Source organism: Netta rufina, assembly GCF_964035555.1.
Source record: "Netta rufina genome assembly, chromosome: 19".
NCBI lineage: Eukaryota > Metazoa > Chordata > Aves > Anseriformes > Anatidae > Netta > Netta rufina.
In genome coordinates this window covers 3,349,970-3,367,710 of record NC_140143.1, presented here as the reverse complement: position 1 = coordinate 3,367,710, position 17,741 = coordinate 3,349,970, and the positions used below count along the sequence as shown (strand labels likewise).

Sequence of the window (17,741 nt, the reverse complement as noted above, 5' to 3'; positions counted from 1 at the left end):
TCTCTTTCTGGCTTGGGCTAGGTCCACCCAGGTGCTGCTTTTCTGGTTTCAATATCTTGTGCTCTGCTATTTCTCCCTGTATTTTCCTTTTCAGAAGTTCCCTTTTCATTTCACATTCTTAAAACGTGCATAATGCCCGCTCTCAGATTTACTCACTTGAGAGCCTCTTCTTTACTCAAAATTTGAGCCTCAAAAATCTGTTGAATCTATTATCTTCTACAGCATGACACCCAGATATTCCTAAACTATGGCAGGCTAGTAATATTTAGAAAAACACAGTCATGAATGCTGTACTAGTCCACATGCCTTATGGTGAAAATCATACCACAATCTTTAGGTATATAATATATAAACAAGAAAATCAACTCCCAGACGTGGCTAACATATTTGACACAGAATGGATTAAAAATTTTACTCCTAAAATGTATTAAAATTACTCTTTGAGTTCTGTTTATTTAGGCATCAATCTGGGAAACGGTTAGGTGGTGAATGCCCCTCGTTAGCAGCGTGCTACCCCGTGCCTTAGAACCGTCCCGTCCAGCCGCTAAGGGCTGACCCCTCTCACCGGGGAGATGCTCCATGCTCAGAGCTGTGACTGCAAAAAGACTACGGCTGGGCAAAAGCCAAACGTCTGGAGTGTTCCAAATCCCACGTCCTAGGCACCAAAATCTGGCTCCGGAAGGCATCACGGGTGCAGAAGCATGACACAGTTGCCTTTCCCAGCCAACCGCACTTTACTCAAAAATTGTCCAGTGCACCTCTGGGGTCACTCCCGTGAGTCGGGACCTTCCACGTGGCTACGGGATCTGCAGGACTGGATCTTTCTGACAGAATCTTTGGCACAGGTTTGACGTTTTATTGTAATAAAAGATGATTAGAAAGTAGATCCCTCCCCCCCTCCCCCAGTTACATATTCTAGTATAAATTTAAGTCTCTTATGGCAAATATCTTACTTTTTTGAGTATGTTTACATGCTGGAAAAACTGTAATCAGTCTGCATGCAGCAACAGAGACATCATGCTTCTGGCATCGTCATGCACATCTGACAGACAAAGAGTGCCTATGGCTGCTACCATGAACAAGGCAAAAGGGAAAAGAAAGGAAAACGCACTGACTACTATTTTACATGCTGCAACAAAACCAAAATAAGCACAGAAATATTTACTGATCTTTGAATTAATATCTTCTGGTAAGTTGTAGGAGGAAATATCAAATTTTTTATCTAAGTGATAGGAGAGGAGAAGATTGCATTAATTACAGTGTTCATCATTGCAAATAAAGTCTATTTCCTTCCCTGTAAGTAATAAGCAGACGTGAAATGAAAGCCTAATTGAACCTTGTATAAAACCTGCAGGTAGCAATTATTGTTTAAAAGTAGATCTACATTTAAAAAAACAGATGATACCCTAAGTCATTAACAATATCCAAAAACTAAAAAAAATAATCCAAACCCCAAAACAAAACCAAAACAACAGCAATAAAACATTTAGCTAAACCTAAATGATGCCATTCAGAACAAGAACTTTCACAAATAAAGCACAATTTGATTTATAAAATTTTTATAATACTCTTTATGCTTGATATGATTATGTCAGTAATATAGATCTGCTTATTGTTAACCCTTATTATTAAGAGTTATTACTAAAGATGTAAAATTCATTGCATGAAGCATACGTAAAATGTATTAAATTCCATTCTATCGATAAAACAAGTTTTAGGTGCTTCATTCTGACTTGATTATTTTACAGCCCCAAGTTGTCTGAGTTAAAATTGATTATTTTAGGAGTAAATTTCACTTGATTTTCATGAGTTATTCTGGAGAAATCAGGAAGTCACTTGGGGCTGCATTTTTTGTTAATTTAGTATACACAAAGTTTTCTTTGATTTACTGCCCTACACTGCAGACTACAAACGCGCACATGTAAATAAGATTTAAGGAGTTACAGTTCTGTTTTACATTCCAGGTTAACAAATTTCTTAGTGAAATATTGGTATTAGTAGAACCGGTTAACAGTAAACTTCAGGAGTTGTGTAAATTAAATTAACTGAACACACAATGGCACCCTGGATCACAGAATAATCTCATGGAGATTAAAATTCACAAAAATATTATTAAAATTATTACTATTATTATTAAAGACAAAATTTCACCCTTGAGTTTATCACATGCTACTTAGCAAAGATCCTAGAGATCTGGCCACTGCTGAAGCGTGTTTAAACGGGGTGTTGCGTACAGGACTGGTTCACGAAGCCTCGGGGTCTACTCTGATTTTATCCTCCCCCCTCCCAAATTTGTTTCTGTGAAGTTTTTGAAACAACCGCTTTCCACAATGCTTTGCAATGCCTCTCCTCCCCGGCGCATTTCAGTCCCGTGTGCCGCTGTTCTCCCCAAAGTCACCATAAGACCCAGGGAGGAGTGGTCCCTCGGGGCCGCGGGCTCCAGTTGCACAGCATCCCCGCAGAAGGGCTCAGTGTTCGAGGTGTTTTCTCAGACCCGGGGTCTCAGATTATTTCTAACGATAGCAGAGTGGAAAAGGGAGAAAAAGGACAGGGGGAAATTGCAAAACTATGCTATGTACCAAAAATGGGTAACTTTAGACGAGTCAGTGGTGACTTCTAGGAGAAATAAATGGGCACTGTATAGTAATTTATCTCCCATTAAGACAATGTCTCTGTTGCAAAGCCAAAATCCTGAAAAAGTGGCCTTTCCCCCCATCATACACTTTCTAACCCTACAATTTTCAGGCCCAAATGGAATCAACAAGGCAAAACCCTAAAAACTGTAGGGTTAAGGACTGTTCCCCACTGCGGGATTGCTTCCTGTTCTGCTGTTTCATGCTACGTTTTGTAGAAGGGGGTGTACGAACTGGGGGTTGACATAGGAGAACCCTTCAAAATCTGTTTGGTCTATGTTAGCAATGACCAACTGATCCGGCGGTGTTAACACTGGCTGTCCTCGTGTGAAGAACTTATCGAAGTTTTCAGCACCTTTGCCACACTGCAAGAAAAAAAGAGAAAAAAAGACTGAAAAAAATCAACAATACATTGGCAGTCCCAGCTGTTTGCAGATTTATCAGGGTGAGTCCAAGGCTTTCCCTCACTTCTTACAACTAGTTACAGAAAATTTTCTTTTGAGATATTTTAATGAAAAAAAAAAATCTCAGACAAACAGAGAGGATTTAATAGATAAATTCTGATGAAAAGCCGAGTTAGAAATGTTCCCATCCATCAGCATGAGGTGACAAGTTAAAGAGGCGTAAATATTCAGAACCAGTGGGATAAAAAAGGAAAAACAAAATATTTTTATGGACACGTATTGGCAAGAGATACTTTATCTGTCAAGTCTTTTGCTTCTCCATAAAACTTTTACAACACAAAATTAAATTTTGTGTTAGTCTTTGTTCCTTTCATGATCTGCAGAAAGCTTAATGAAATTCATTTACATACTTCAATTCTTCCTTGTATAGCACATAAACTCCTGTGAATCCATAACTTGAACAGAGCTATACTGGCATAACATTAACATAAAAGAGCAAAGAGGTTTTACCAAAGGAAATGTTATGTGCGCTAAAAGTATGAGCTAAAGTTGGATATAAAGCTTGGAAAATTATGAACAGATTTACATAGGCATATAGATGTATTTGCATGCATGTGTGTTTGCATGTATAATCTTTATTATTGTTGAAATTATAGCACATTATAATGCAATTGTCTATTCCCAGATCTAGCTCTCGCTCAGATGCAGAAGATATTTATTCTAAATCACACTTCAGTCCCACTTGGAACGAAGCAGACATGAAATAAAGTCTTGCAGGGTAGTGAAAACCTGGGCGACCTCACAGAAGACAGCATAAAAAACTGCGAGCACGACCAGACAGTCCTCTAAGTGTGGAGTGGAGACATGAAGATGAATGTGACTCTCTTAGGAAGAAGAACAAGCACATAAAAGTAAAACGAACTACTTAGCTCTACCTGAAGAGTCACTGCACCATGGATTTAGAGGTAGGAGTTGGGACAAAATGCTCACCAATGCTCCCCACCATGAGACCCTGCATAAAGTACCTCTGCTGGATGCACACCGTAGAGATGCTCAGGTACAGCAGGTAGTTATTTGATCCTTGCATTCTGAATTTCACCCTGATTTAACCCCCAGGTCACCTCACAGGGCAGTGATGTCAGGCAGCTCCATAAAACAAAATGGAAGCGATTCTCTTTTCCAAACTTCTCTCAAGAGCTAAACCACCAAATTCCCAGCAAACTCCAGCTGCCTGCCCAAGAAGGGAACTGGGGCAGGGAGCGTACCCTGGGAGCAGGTCCACATTACAAAATGTGCTATCACAGCTTGCTTTCTTTTTTTGTCTAAGAGAAGAGACACATCGTCTCGTGAAGCCCAGCCGAGAAGCATGGTTATATATAGCTACACACGGAACACAACTCATTCAGAACAGAAAACAAAAGAAATCAGGTTTGCAGAAGGATAGTTTGGGGGTGATATAGAAAACAGCTGGAAGGCAGGAGAGTATGATTAGCAGCAAGTAAAAGAGGATGAAGGTGGGAGCAGAACAAAGTTAGTTTGGGTACAAGAAAGACTTCGTATCTGGGGAAAAACAGACATTGAGTATTGTGGAGAGGTTCAAAGGTAAATCTGTTTATCTCAAAACCATCTGCTGTAACAAATTCTTAAGCAAAGTCTGGATGTACTGTACATGCAGTGAACACTTCTTGTCATCCCTGACCATTTCCTCTTTACCTATCCCTGGAGGATGGCTGCACTATCAACTATTTGCATTAGTGAATGTATCTACATTGGGACTGGGAGGATAACACTGCATTACACCATTAGCTTCAGATTTAGAGGGTAACTTTGAAAGGGCAGAAGATGACTTGTACGACAGACCACTATTAAACATTGATTTTTCTGAACTAATTTAACATGAATAAAACCTCTCACTTAGAGGAGGAACAAGCAGAAGGGAGGACTGTTTAAGGGAATTCAAGGATGAGATATGTGGCTCATGCCCTGTCTTGAAAACCGTACAGTTTCCAACCTCCTTGCAAAGCACCTGGCACAAGGACTTGGACACGCCAGCCAGTCTGAGCTGCAAAGAACTGCTGCTGCCCCAGGCACTAGTTGTTTTATATTTCAGAAGAAAAATGCATGCTCAGGTACTGCACCGTAGTGCTAATAAAAGTAGGCTTGTTCCATCTCCAAAGACACTTGAGCAGGTTAAAGGCTAATGGTGGTTTGCTTTTTTCACCTGAGGTTCTGTGCTCACTGAGTACCCTGGTGCCCACTAAAGCCAATGCCTTTTGGGACACGGAATGGACAGAGCTGAACTCTGACAAGGGGAAAACTCCCCATCATTTGGATGAAAGTCAGAGCATCTCCAAATTAACAGTCAAATTTATTTTGAGGCTGTACAGTCGATTCAGAGAAGCAACCGAAAGGATATTTCCACAGGGAAGACTTTTTTTGCTTAACAGATGTTTTACAGAGATGTGTGATGCTTCCACAAAATTATGCTCAATCTTTTTCCCTTTTTTCCCCCCAATAAACAGAAGCTATTCAAACCAGCTGCATATTGAAACTGAAGCTCTGACTCCATTAGGTATCTCATTACTGCTTATATTGGTAGAGATGGAGGAATAACTCATTAAATGTAAATGTAATATGAACAAATTTAATCATTTATCAATCTATTTGCATCTCAATTATATATTTTTCTTCACATTAAAGAACACCACTGCTACCATGAGTGTTAATGGGGTATTAAAGCAGAACTGAAAATCTGGGACTCCCAGAACTCTTACACTTACAAATATGAGAAAATATCCTTCCTGACAAGTAGTCACTCTATGCCTATGTCCTCTGAAATGTCAGTTTGGAAGGGAAAATATTATTTAAACCAACTGACTGCTGACCCCAAATCTGCAGCTCCATACTGGAGTGAGAACTGTGCCTGTGTGCAAAAGCAGCAGGATTATTCCTGCAGCAAAGTGCTTCCCAGAAAAGATGTACCTAGAGTGTTTTTCTGAAAACAGAACAAAATTAAGCTTATAAATACGTCCATGTCTTGACACACATTAAGGTTCGTGTCTTTTTTGTTTTCTAGAATCAATATAAATAAAATCAGCAACCACAATAAATGAGTTATACATAGGGTATGTAAATATCAGATTTGGATTTTAAATTATCTTTGTCTGGGAAAGTTCAGCTCCATGTGAATGCCTGAATCTCCTTGGTGTCTTTCAACAGCAGCCTGTATAAACAAAACCAGTCATGATAACCACAGAGAAAGATAACAGCTGCTCTGAACAGGAGCCAGGATCTGCCACCAAGTGTGCTACGATGGAACCAGACCATATTTCAGCATTTAGTATCATTGTGCTGGCATTACTTTTAACTTCAAGGAGAGTCTGAGCACTCAGTTCTCAAGCTAATTACACTTACAGATGTGAAGGTAGACTTGTTTTATGATCAACAGTAATTTTGACCTAAAAAGCACATAATGAAAATCTTACATAAAATGTTCTGTAATAAGTGCAGCCCCCCTCTGACAGCCAGCTCTGGGAATGGCTGGCCAGGCTTGGCAGTAGCAGGTATGGATTTTTACGTACTTACACTCCTCCCTGCATGCAAAATCCACATTATATGTAAAGGATGATTTCCCCTAGCACTAAACACTTCTCACCATGCGACTCCCTTCCTGGCGAGGTGAAAAAGGGATTTGTATGCAATAAGGGAGAAATATATTCTGCCTCTGCTCATTAGTTTGTGATACCCCACTAGCATGTCTGTATTGACAAATAAATCAGCGCACAGAGCAATGATCCTATACCTGCAGTGCTAGAGACTGTTACACATCTCAGCTGAAGTGTAAACAGTGTTAGAGAAGAAAGATTTGATGTCAAGACATAACAATTTATAGCTGTTCCTGAAAGCTTATATTCTTGTGTTCGAATAATTTTTTTTGCCTGTCAATAAAGTGCAGGACATGCTGAAAGAATTTCTGTGTCAACAAATGCAGTTCTTCAAATTGTGCTATGCAAATGGTTCTTGCAGTAAGGGCACTTGCTTGGATTTCTAAAATATTCCTACAGATACACGTGTGTAAAACAGTAATAGACATGAAAAATAAATCAGGTACCATTCCTGCAAACTCAGCAGATCTGGGTTCTGTCACTCTAGGCTGGGGAATGTAAGTCCCTGGGGAACAGAGCCCGCTGAGGAGGGAATTCAGTAATTCAGACACCTTTAGTCATTGACTTTGGACGCTGTTCAGAGGAGACAGTCGGGAATGGCATTTACCACATGCCTCAAGCAGCTGATGTGAATATGCCAGTCTTGTGAGTTCTTTTCAGCATCTCATGCAGTGCATGAATGTCCAGTCAGGACTCCAACCACTGTGAGACTTTTTCACAAAGAGCAAACAACACTGGGTTATGCCGCAGGCTGTCAAAATGTTAGCAGACTTCCAGATGGCTCTGCCACCATCAAAATTCCCTGTTTTAGCAGATTTTGAGCACCACCAAGCCAGCACCACCCTGACCCCGCAGGAAAGCATACCCACAGACATGTGTGGCAAGGGACATGTCTGGCCCCTCACTCACCACTTTGGGCTTGAAAGGTGGCTGGATCTCTCTGTTTTCCAGTTTTTCCCAGTCAATTCTCCTGAAGAAAGCATGTTCCCTGATGTCTCTTTCACCTTCAAGGCCACAGCCGAGGCGTTTTGCAGGATGTTTAGTCATTAGCTACCAAAGAAGAAAACACCAAATGATTACCCTGAGTGCTGGAGTGGAAGCGAGACAGACGTTCCCCAGATTGCAATGTTCTTGCTCCTCTCCTGAAAATGCAAGTTGCTAATAAGATTGCTTTGAAAAGCTAAAATTTATTTTTTGAAGATGAGTTTCCTTGTTTCATTGCTGGAGACAGCATGCCAGCAGCCAAATTAAAGGTCGTGCTTGTGCACTGTTTCCCATTAGCAGAGGCGAGCACTGCAGGCCTGGGTGGGCACACGGTGCCCTGGGCACACCATGGTCCCGTTGGCTCACAACACAGCTCGCTCCTGCATTTTGCCTTTGGTCTTTCATTTCAGTCTTATAAATCTCCAGAACAGCTTCTGCCCGACATCAGCGATCAATTAAACTTAATAAATCCCAGTATACCGAAGCTGTATGAAGTACATTTTTCTGGGCCTGTTGAAGACATCTCATTATGGAGCCTACAGTTTCTTGGCACCCAGCTGACAACATCTCATCCATGTTTCCTCCCTTGCATCCTTAATGACATCTTGGTCAATACTACACCCAGTTGCATAGATTAAGCAGACATGGGAAACAAAACAAAACAAAACACAACACCAGCATTGCCAGCTTGGAAACAGTAATGTGCTCCCTAATTAACAAGCTCCTTCAAAGGCTTGTTTGTCCCTTGTACGTATTGTACATTAGGCATTGAGCAAGGCAGCCTTCAGCTCTCAGTTCCAGTGTTATGGGGACTTTTTTAAGCTCTTCTACAAATCGTATGTGATTAATACACTGCAGGCAGTGATACCTCGACACATCTTTTTAAAACCTCAGCTGTACCACTTTAGTCTCCCTCCAAATGTTCATTTGATCACATTCCAACTCTGAAATTAGCAGAGACCCGAAGCAGACTTCAGGAAGCCGGCTAGGCACCGGGCTAGGATCACATCACGTCATTCTTCCAGCTTAACAGCAACTTTGCCACTTTTGTTAACTTTTCTAAACCCCTCACTTTAACAGTAGGTGATATAAGAAAATGTGAATAACGTTTCTAGCAGATGTAATTCTGTTTCAAAGTCACTGAGATCACCAAGCCCAGCACGCTCTGAACCAGTGGAAAAGCCGTCAAGCAGAGAATTCAATTTGAGGAGCACAGCAGGCACGTTCGCCTTGCCCGACCGTGCACTGGCCTGGGATTGCTGAGCTGCTGCTGAGTACCAGCAACACAGCTGCTCCTGCACTGACTTCTTAGCTCAGGTATAATGCTCACTGAAGTCTGGGATTAATTTGTTAGCTTAATGCAGACATTGAAGATGTTATATCACAGAGACTTGACCTTACACCTAGTGGCGTGATGCAGTTTCGACTTTCTGAACTCCCTTTGCATAAGCAGCTAGCGGAATAGCAGCAAGCAGGAGAGCTGCAAACAGGATAATTGGATCAGGTTCAAACTGTGCTGGGTGAACGTATGATTTTCACAACAAGGCATCAATCTCCGTGTACTTTACAAAAATACATCGTTTAGTTTTTGTTACCAGAAGCAGCATGTCTACATTGATATAGGCTCCAAAATTAGAGTGGTCTTTCATTTTACTTTGTTCTAAGCACCTTTTCTTTTTCTTGATGATTTTTCATTTCAGGATTAATATCCAAGTTATATGCAATACCACTTAAATTCTTCCGAAGGAAAGGAAAAAAGTAATGACCAAATTAACTGACACTAAGTGCAGTGATGTAAGACATCAAAGTAAGGCTTTATAGGGGATGGGTTGGAAAAGCTGCAGAATGACAGTACTCTAGGGAATCACATCACTAGGGAGTCAAGAGAAAGTCAGATGATATTTTTTTTTTTTTCTGAGCTAATCCCTTCAAATTAAATCATTCTTTTCCTTGAGAACAACAACAACAACTTTGAATCTAAGATAAATTGTTGGCCACACAGGTTACAACTGGGACACCATTTCTCTGCAGTTCCCTTGTGGTTATGCTGCAGATTTTCACATAGGCTCATCTTTATCTACACTGGAAAATGATTTTTATTAACTCTTTATTCTGCTGCTGTGATTAGGCCCACTGGGCTGAGGACAACAGCACATTTGCTGGAATATCTGGCATCCATCTAAACTGGGAAATCTCCTCACCTTGCAAAGCTGGGGTTGTGCTGCCAAGGGCTGAGAAGCAAGGCGGGAGGAGACTTTTCACACCATCATCCTGTTTATAATTTCTGCTTTGGATTTGGCAGCTACTGACTCTGACATTTGTTCTTACCATAAAATAAGCAGGCACAGCAGGAGGAGCTGAATGCATATCAGTGACACCAAGCGACGAGCACTTTATGACAATATAACTTAGCACAGCCTGACAGAAGTTGCACTTAAAATACTACAGTGCCATAGCAAAGCCAGACAAATTTAGTTATTCATAAAGACTGCCAAAAAGAAGCTTAATGATAAAGAAACATCTATCTCACCCCCTTGCAGATGGAGACGGCTTCTTTGGACAGTGATTTTGGATAGGAAACATTATGCTCCATTATGGACTGGAAAAGTTCATCTTCATCTTCTCCATCAAATGGAGGCTGTTAAAAATAAGGCACATATAAGTTAATCTCCTATTTTTTTCTTTAATTTTCCACATTTTATGAGATGGTATAGCAATACTATACCATACTGGGTCATGTTAGAGGTGCATTCAGCCCAGCAACCTGCCTCCCAGTCAGGCAGAGATGCCCAAAGACATCAGTATAAGCTGTGGTCCTTGCTCAGGAATACACATCAAGCTTGCAGCCACCTGCAGCCTGGGGATCTTCATTTCTGTCCCCAACATGGCAGCAAGGTTAACGAAAGGTTTGCTGGATTATCTTTAATGAGTTTATCTTCACAATTATCTATAGTTTTTAAAGCTACTGTGCACCAGGCAGGCAGCAGTATTTTAAGGGGTAAAGTCTGGAGACTGTAGCTTTCAGTTACCTTGTATTAAAATATATCCACTCCTCACTTAATTCCAGCGAAACCCCAGTTTGTTTTACAAGACATGCACGCAGGCTCTGCTTCTGTGAGGAGCAGGCTGTATCACCAGACAGAGCTGCATTTTATTTTTAAATACAGGTGATGAGGGAAGTGCCTGTGGGTGAGTCCCCCAGGATATGGCCACCGTGTAAGTTCGAGCTAATAATAAATCTCACTGTCTAAAAAGCACTCAGCTGCCTAATATTTGCAGTGCACACTGTAAATGTTAACGACTGCAATTGCAACCCTTTAAAAACTTTTTGAATATGTTGAGTGGAACTTAGTAGAGAAACTATTAAATGCATTTGGTTAAAATGTATGTTTTAAGCTTAGGAATCACAGAATCACAGGATTGTCTAGGTTGGAAGAGACCTCAAGATCATCGAGTCCAACCTCTGACCTAACACTAACAAGTCCTCCACTAAACCATTAAATCACTAAACCATATCGCTAAGTCTAACAAGTCCTCCACTAAACCATATCGCTAAGGAAATGCATACCTCTAGGTAACATTCAATGAAAGCCACCTGCACAAATCTTTTCCAACTCAAGATGAATCGAGTTCCTGAAGTCAGTAGTTATCTGCCATTTACTGCAGTACAGAGTTGCTTTCCTACTTCAGTGACTCAGAGAACAGTGTCTCAGTAACTGTGCAGAATAAGGGGTCTGTAACTAAGCTTATTTCAAGCAGTGAGACCCATACTTTACCCCCAGGACACAGAATACAAAAGCTGTATTCGTGTGACTTAACTGCAATGCAGAGCATATGCACAGTCTTATTATGTCTCCCTGCGGTTTCAAGCTACTACATTATATTTCTTCCATTTGACATGCATTTTCCTGCTAAAGCGTCTCTCTCCCATTCAATTTTGAAGATGGCTATTTAAAACATCGTTACAGTACAAAGGAACCATATTCAAAGGCAGTGCTTTATTATGTGGGTGCAATATAAAGAGCTTAAAACCTAAACACGTTCTCAGTGAAGTCAGAGACAGTCAAGAGTACACAGACATAATATGAGTATGAAAAGCCCCATGCTTGTCCCCTAGGGGTCTAGCCCTTTAGCAACTTTTGATAGAGAGCAGTGTTGGACAGGCAGGAAGAGGTCATGGCAAGCACAGGAGGGTAATTCTTACCTGGCCAGCCAACATCTCATAGAGCAGCACTCCGTATGCCCACCAATCCACAGACTTCCCATAGGGCTGGTAAGCAATAATCTGTATAATCACACACACACACAAAAACAAAAATCCTGTTATCCAACATCCAGTCTGGTGACATATTGGATAAATAGTGACACAGAGACAAACATAGTTCTTTGCAAGGACCCAGAAAGCCACCACTGTAATCCTCGCTCCAGCTAATCACTGCTTCCAGCTGGAGTTGGACATTTTTGCAAATGCTATTCTAAACCCACCTGCATCGTTTGGTATTCTGATATCGTGGGAAATTCAGCTCTTAGGAGATCTTGAGATGTGCATTTGAAGGCAAAGACGGAAGTAGAGTAGCACGATGTAGGAGACAAGACAAAAATTTTTTCCATCCATGTCAAAGCTTCAAGTCATGAGACTCACTAATTTCCAGATTATTAATAATTAAGCTTCTATTTTCAATATTTATGGTTTTGTTCCACTCTAAGAGGAATAAAAATTTCAGAGCAAAACCCCGAAAAGCTCAGTTACATTTTCCCAAGTTGTATGATTAAGATACTCTTAGTATGAAACCAGATACCAGTTACATCAAAAAGAAAGCGGTTTCTGCTGTTCAGCCTAATGGAAACATCAAGTGTTTTGCGTCCTCTGGGTTCGCATCTGACTCACCCAGAAGCACAAATTGAGTGCTGAAACAATGAGAGGCTGCGAGTGCAAACAGCACGCAGGTCCCCTCGTGCGTCATTTTCTATTATCAGGACCTGTTCAAAGATCAGCGTTCATTTATTTAAGAGATGCATTTGGGCATCCTGTAGAAGTGTTCAGAGGTTCAGATACCCTCTCATATCTCTTTTTAAATAACTGTGAAGGGATAGTGGGCATGGTGGAGGGATGCAGGACATCCCACCTGCACTGGGGAAGGCAGCACTGGGGCCTCCAATATGTTTTGATGTTTTTAGTCTTTGTGAAATAATTGCTAAGACCAGTACAGACCACATATGCCAGATTTCTTAGTTGCCTGAAATAGAAGTTGAACTGGCGAGTTTTGTTGTTTCTCAGGGCTGCCTGGCTACGAAACAGAATTAGAGCCTCTATATGAATACACATTTTTTGCTGGGGTAACAGCGGCACATGAATTTAAAATTACTGCACTGTTTCTAAGCAAAAAAATTCAAATTAAATCACACTTCAAAATGTATTACACAACCAGAGGTAGTGACAAGATTCTCAGCTGAAAGGTGTTACATAAAGGCTATCTTAATTGTCTTTTAGCAGTAGCCACATACATTGAGCTTTTATAAGATATATTTGGGACATTCATTTCGTGTTACGGTGGTGAACAAACTTGGTTGCCCTCCCTATCATTTCTATCACCAGCAAGTTCCCAGAGGTCCTGTGGAATCAATGTTGCTTTTTCAAAGACTAAACACTTTCAGAACTTTATCCAGAAAAAAACTCTGACCTTTACACAAAGAAAACATTAAAACATTTCATCCTCAACCCCTCTCCCACAATACCTCCTTGCCTGATGGAATGGCAAGGTGTGTTACCAAAACAGAAAGGGATATTTTTCAGAAGGTCATTAATCTGTAAGGGCAAAACATTTTGTACAATAAGCGCACTGCATTTAAGTGGTTTTGGAAGGAACAGCATATTTAAATTAGCAAATGAGAGAGAAAGATAGATCCACAGCACGGCAAAAGGAAATCCTAGGAGACAGGCATGGTCTCAGGTCTGTCCAGCATGCTCTAATCTACTTCTCCTCCTAGTGTCAAAGAGTTTGATGGGAGCACTGAGGAGAGGAAATATTTCAAGAAGGTAACACAATGTCATAAAATGAAAGATGTAACAAAGCATGGACCTAAGGATGCCATTTACTTAACCAGCAAGAAGCAAGTCAAGATTGGGCTGTTCTCTAAATAGCATTCTCATCAGCAAATGCAATCTGCCCCAATTAAATTTGCCTTTGTGAGAGCATATCAAGCAGAATCATCAAGAGAGACAGAATGAACATGAAAAAATCTCCTACAGTTAACCTAACATATGGTCAGAGTCACGAGAGCACTAAAATTTGTGTCCTATGTCATCAGCTGAAATATTCAGTTGATGCTCCATGTCAACATCAACAGAAGTGCACGACAAGAGGAGCAGTGGCCCTTCCAAGAGAGCATGCATCTCTCATGTGGAACCAATCGCATGATGAAAGAGTGGGATTTTGGGAAAGAAATACAGACATGGAGTTCTACTGGGACTGGAAAGGGCCCACTTCAGAGAAGTCCCACTGCAAATGCAATATAAACACTTTTCATGTCCCTATTGCAATGTAGGAAAAGGTGATACTTTGCTGTCACTGTCCATTGATGTATGTAACACTATAAGGTGTTTTCCTTTAATCCTAATTAAACATGCACATTTGAATCACCTGCTGCACCCCGGTAAGGATATGACACCAGTGAAACACAGCAAACCTATGTGCCACGTTCATGCTCCAACCTGTGTGTCACGCACAGAAACCAACAGCTATACCCACACATAACACTGGGAGTTACTCAAAGCATTAATTGGAAAATGCAAAGGAGAGGAAAGGATGCTCATTTCAAGGAAGGAATTAGATGTGGGAGGAAGCAGATGAGTTTTGAATATACAGTCAAACGCAGCGGTACAAAGTCAGCAAGTTCTAAAAGGCGTATTTTCAGCAGCTCCCTCCTCATCCTGCAATCACTGTGCATTACCTCCCAGCTGCTGTACCCAGAGCCAGCACTGCCTGCCTGGCAGCAGCTGCCAATATCAGCCTATCTGCAGGTACAGGCTTTGGTATCTCTTGAAATAAACACAGGCACATTACTAACGAGGGGCATATTAACACTGACCTCCTGTCTCACCGCAGTGAGCAGAGCAGACCCACAGAGCAGTGAGGGGGCTGTGGGACCAGAAATGAAGAACCATCCTCTCCTCCTGCTATGGCCTCTGTTTTCTACTGGTCCGGTAGGAATGGAAAGTTGATAAGATCCTTCCTTCCCCTCCTTCTCCATCACTATTTAAATGATTGCCTTTTTGCATTTCAAATGTCCTATTTCCCCTACTGATGACTCTATTTTTAAGGGTTCTGTCTGTTCAGGTTCTGTGGATTTGAGAGCTCAGGAGGAATTTCTTGCATCAAGCCAAACTGGCTGAGCAATGTTGACTGCATTTTTTCCTCTTTTTTTTTTTTTGCCTCCAAGGAAGGCACAGTGAAGAGCAGGACACAGAGATTAATACCAGCAATTTGTAGGAATGTTTAGATCATTGCCACTTGCAGCTGGTAGCCAGTTGGGATGAAAAGATTATATCCCTGAGGCAAAAGAAAGTCTTTTGTGAACATCTCTTACGTCTACTGGAAAAGTTAAAGCACAGTTATTAAAAGAAATAAATATAACTAGCATGAGAAACAGTCAAACGCACACTTTCCAAACCTTTGCAATACCTACTACCCTCTCCTAATCCTGGCAACTGCAGTTAGAACTTAAGGTCTGAGGCTATTTGATAGAGGAGAAGGGAAAAGGAATTTTTAATTTAAAGTCTTCTGAAATTCAAAATCATTCTTCCAGGTACTGCCAGGGCGCTCATGGTAGGGTTCAGTACTGCACCGCAGGCAGTGGGTGACGCTGCCAGGATCCCCACTAAGCCTCGACATCCATCTGCTTCTGTCTCTCTTGACTAGTCAAGGAAATACAAAGTATTAATTGATTTCAAGGCTATTATACTGCCCTGATCATAAATATTTATGTTTAAGTTCAGCACATCAATAAATACCAGAGAACCACTGTTTGCTTGACAGATGTGGTCAAACCCAGGATTCAGCCAGTTCAGCCTCTGCATACTTCCCAGATTGTGTATGATTAAAAAAAGGAATATTAATATCAGTGTGTTATACACCAGTGTGTAACAACAAATCCCCAAGCATATAAAAGGAAAGCAGTATTTTACAGCGAGTGCATGGAAATGCACATCCACCTTTCTGAATGCTGTGCCACCATTCCCCTGCATTTCTGTGCCAAGGTCATCCATGTGAAGCCAGCTGAGATGTCCTCGTGGCCCCATCTGACCCCTGCACCCCAGCCATGCTACCTCTGAACTGCCTGGGGTTAACTCACGGAGAGACAGCGGGGGTCCTTCAGAACCCACTGCAGTCATGCCATTTCCCTAACACTGACCAAAAGAGCTAGTTCTGTAGTTTTGAGTGCCCCACACTCACAGGACAGCTCTACTCCAGATTTCTCAAACAGTTTATTTAGATTTAGCCCATTTATCTTCATGCAGCAGGGAATAATACTCTGGAAATGCATCCTCATTATAATCTATTATACATCTTAGCCCACGGGAACATGCCCCTGGAAGCCAGACATCAACCTTACTTTGAAGTTTATCACAGGCCTAGTTAGCAACTTGTTAGTCACAATAATGTCCTCAGAAACTAAAGAAAATTGTCTAACCATAAATAAATAAATAAATAAATAAATACAAAATCTGTTTGTAAGATAACGGAAAGACTAATTTCCTCCCAGTGACTGAATGTTTTGGTAAAAGCTTTATTTCTTCACATTGCATTTCCAAATAAATTAAAATAAATCATTCCAACACTGACCCATATTGAGCATTTTGGCACTGATAATATGTTCTTTGGTATTAGCTGGCACAAGCTGGTTGCCACAGAAAGGAGACTTTTTGATTTGTCATATTGGCTTCATTTATGTTTTGACAGGAGAAAATGAAATACTGCTCTGGTTGTTCTGATATCCAGTAGCAAGCAACAGCGATTTGTGGAGAAAAAAAAAAAAAAAAGGTTTTATTTCACTCTGAAAAGCATGAATTAGCAACTAGAAAAAAATAAACTATTTTTCATTCCAATTTCATAAAGATGACAAAATTCACCTTAGACACTAATTTACTTGTCCATGTATAAATCTCCTATATTCCAACAAACATTCAATTACAGCCAGAAATGTTCCAGCCAGCGCTGCCTCTTGCTCAGCACTTGGTGAAACACAGCGTCTCTTGGATCAGGATACAGCCTCTTGCCTTGAATTTGCAGCCAAACAAATCAAGACTCTTGAAAGCTCAGTACGCACAAACACCAGATTTTAATATTCATATATTTGAATAATTTCCAAATCACCACATGTGCTTGTTTTTCATGTCTTATACCTAGACTATTGAAATACAAATCATATCCAGACTAAAAAATCTTAACTCTAAGCTCCTATTTCTCTATCTCAGTGCTTTAAAATACAGTTGTGTTTCTCATCACCCAATTTGCATTTTAGACACACTGCAGCTAGGTTCGTGTTTGAATGGGATTTTCAGTACTTTGGAGGCTTGAATGCAGCAGAGGTACTGGTAAGTCGTGGAAAACCCTAGTCAAAGTATGGATTTATGACATCAATTTCGTTCAAGTCCTGATCTTACAGCTTAGTTGAGGCTTTTGATGACTGGCGTTTTCCCGAGATCAAAAGCAGGACCCCAGGACAACTACACAACCCCTGTAAGACAGGGCCTGGAGCGGACCCAAGTAGCTTTGTAGGGAGGTCATTGAAAAGTTTCACGGCCTCATCAGTCCCTTTCCAAAAATCAATGAGATTTGTGTTTTCCTGAAAATGCTGAACAACCTTTAAAGATATGTATTTTGGCAGCTGTGTGAACCTATAGACAAAAACATTAAAGAAACTATGTTATAAAATATGTTTGCTGATAAATCAGCAAATAAAATGTTTGCTGATCTCATCAATAAAATGTTTGCTGATCTCATCAGCAACCCCCTCGAACTTTCTCTGACTTCACGCTGAAGCACAGTTTTGTA

The 17,741-nt window shown here is 40.8% G+C and overlaps 1 protein-coding gene across 2 annotated transcripts in view; it reads right to left on the bottom strand.

Annotated features, from left to right (window-relative positions):
* Positions 1-921: 921 nt before the first annotated feature.
* Positions 922-17,741, bottom strand: part of PRKCA (protein kinase C alpha) — a 148,602-nt gene continuing 131,782 nt past the window's right edge. For both annotated transcript variants that reach the window (XM_084298211.1, XM_084298212.1), the window contains 4 exons: positions 11,891-11,971; positions 10,217-10,324; positions 7,612-7,752; positions 922-2,998 (listed from right to left, as the gene is read on the bottom strand). In XM_084298211.1, the coding sequence (XP_084154337.1) occupies positions 2,834-2,998; positions 7,612-7,752; positions 10,217-10,324; positions 11,891-11,971 (495 nt within the window). In that variant the 3' untranslated portion in view covers positions 922-2,833. The remainder of the gene's footprint in view (positions 2,999-7,611; positions 7,753-10,216; positions 10,325-11,890; positions 11,972-17,741) is intronic.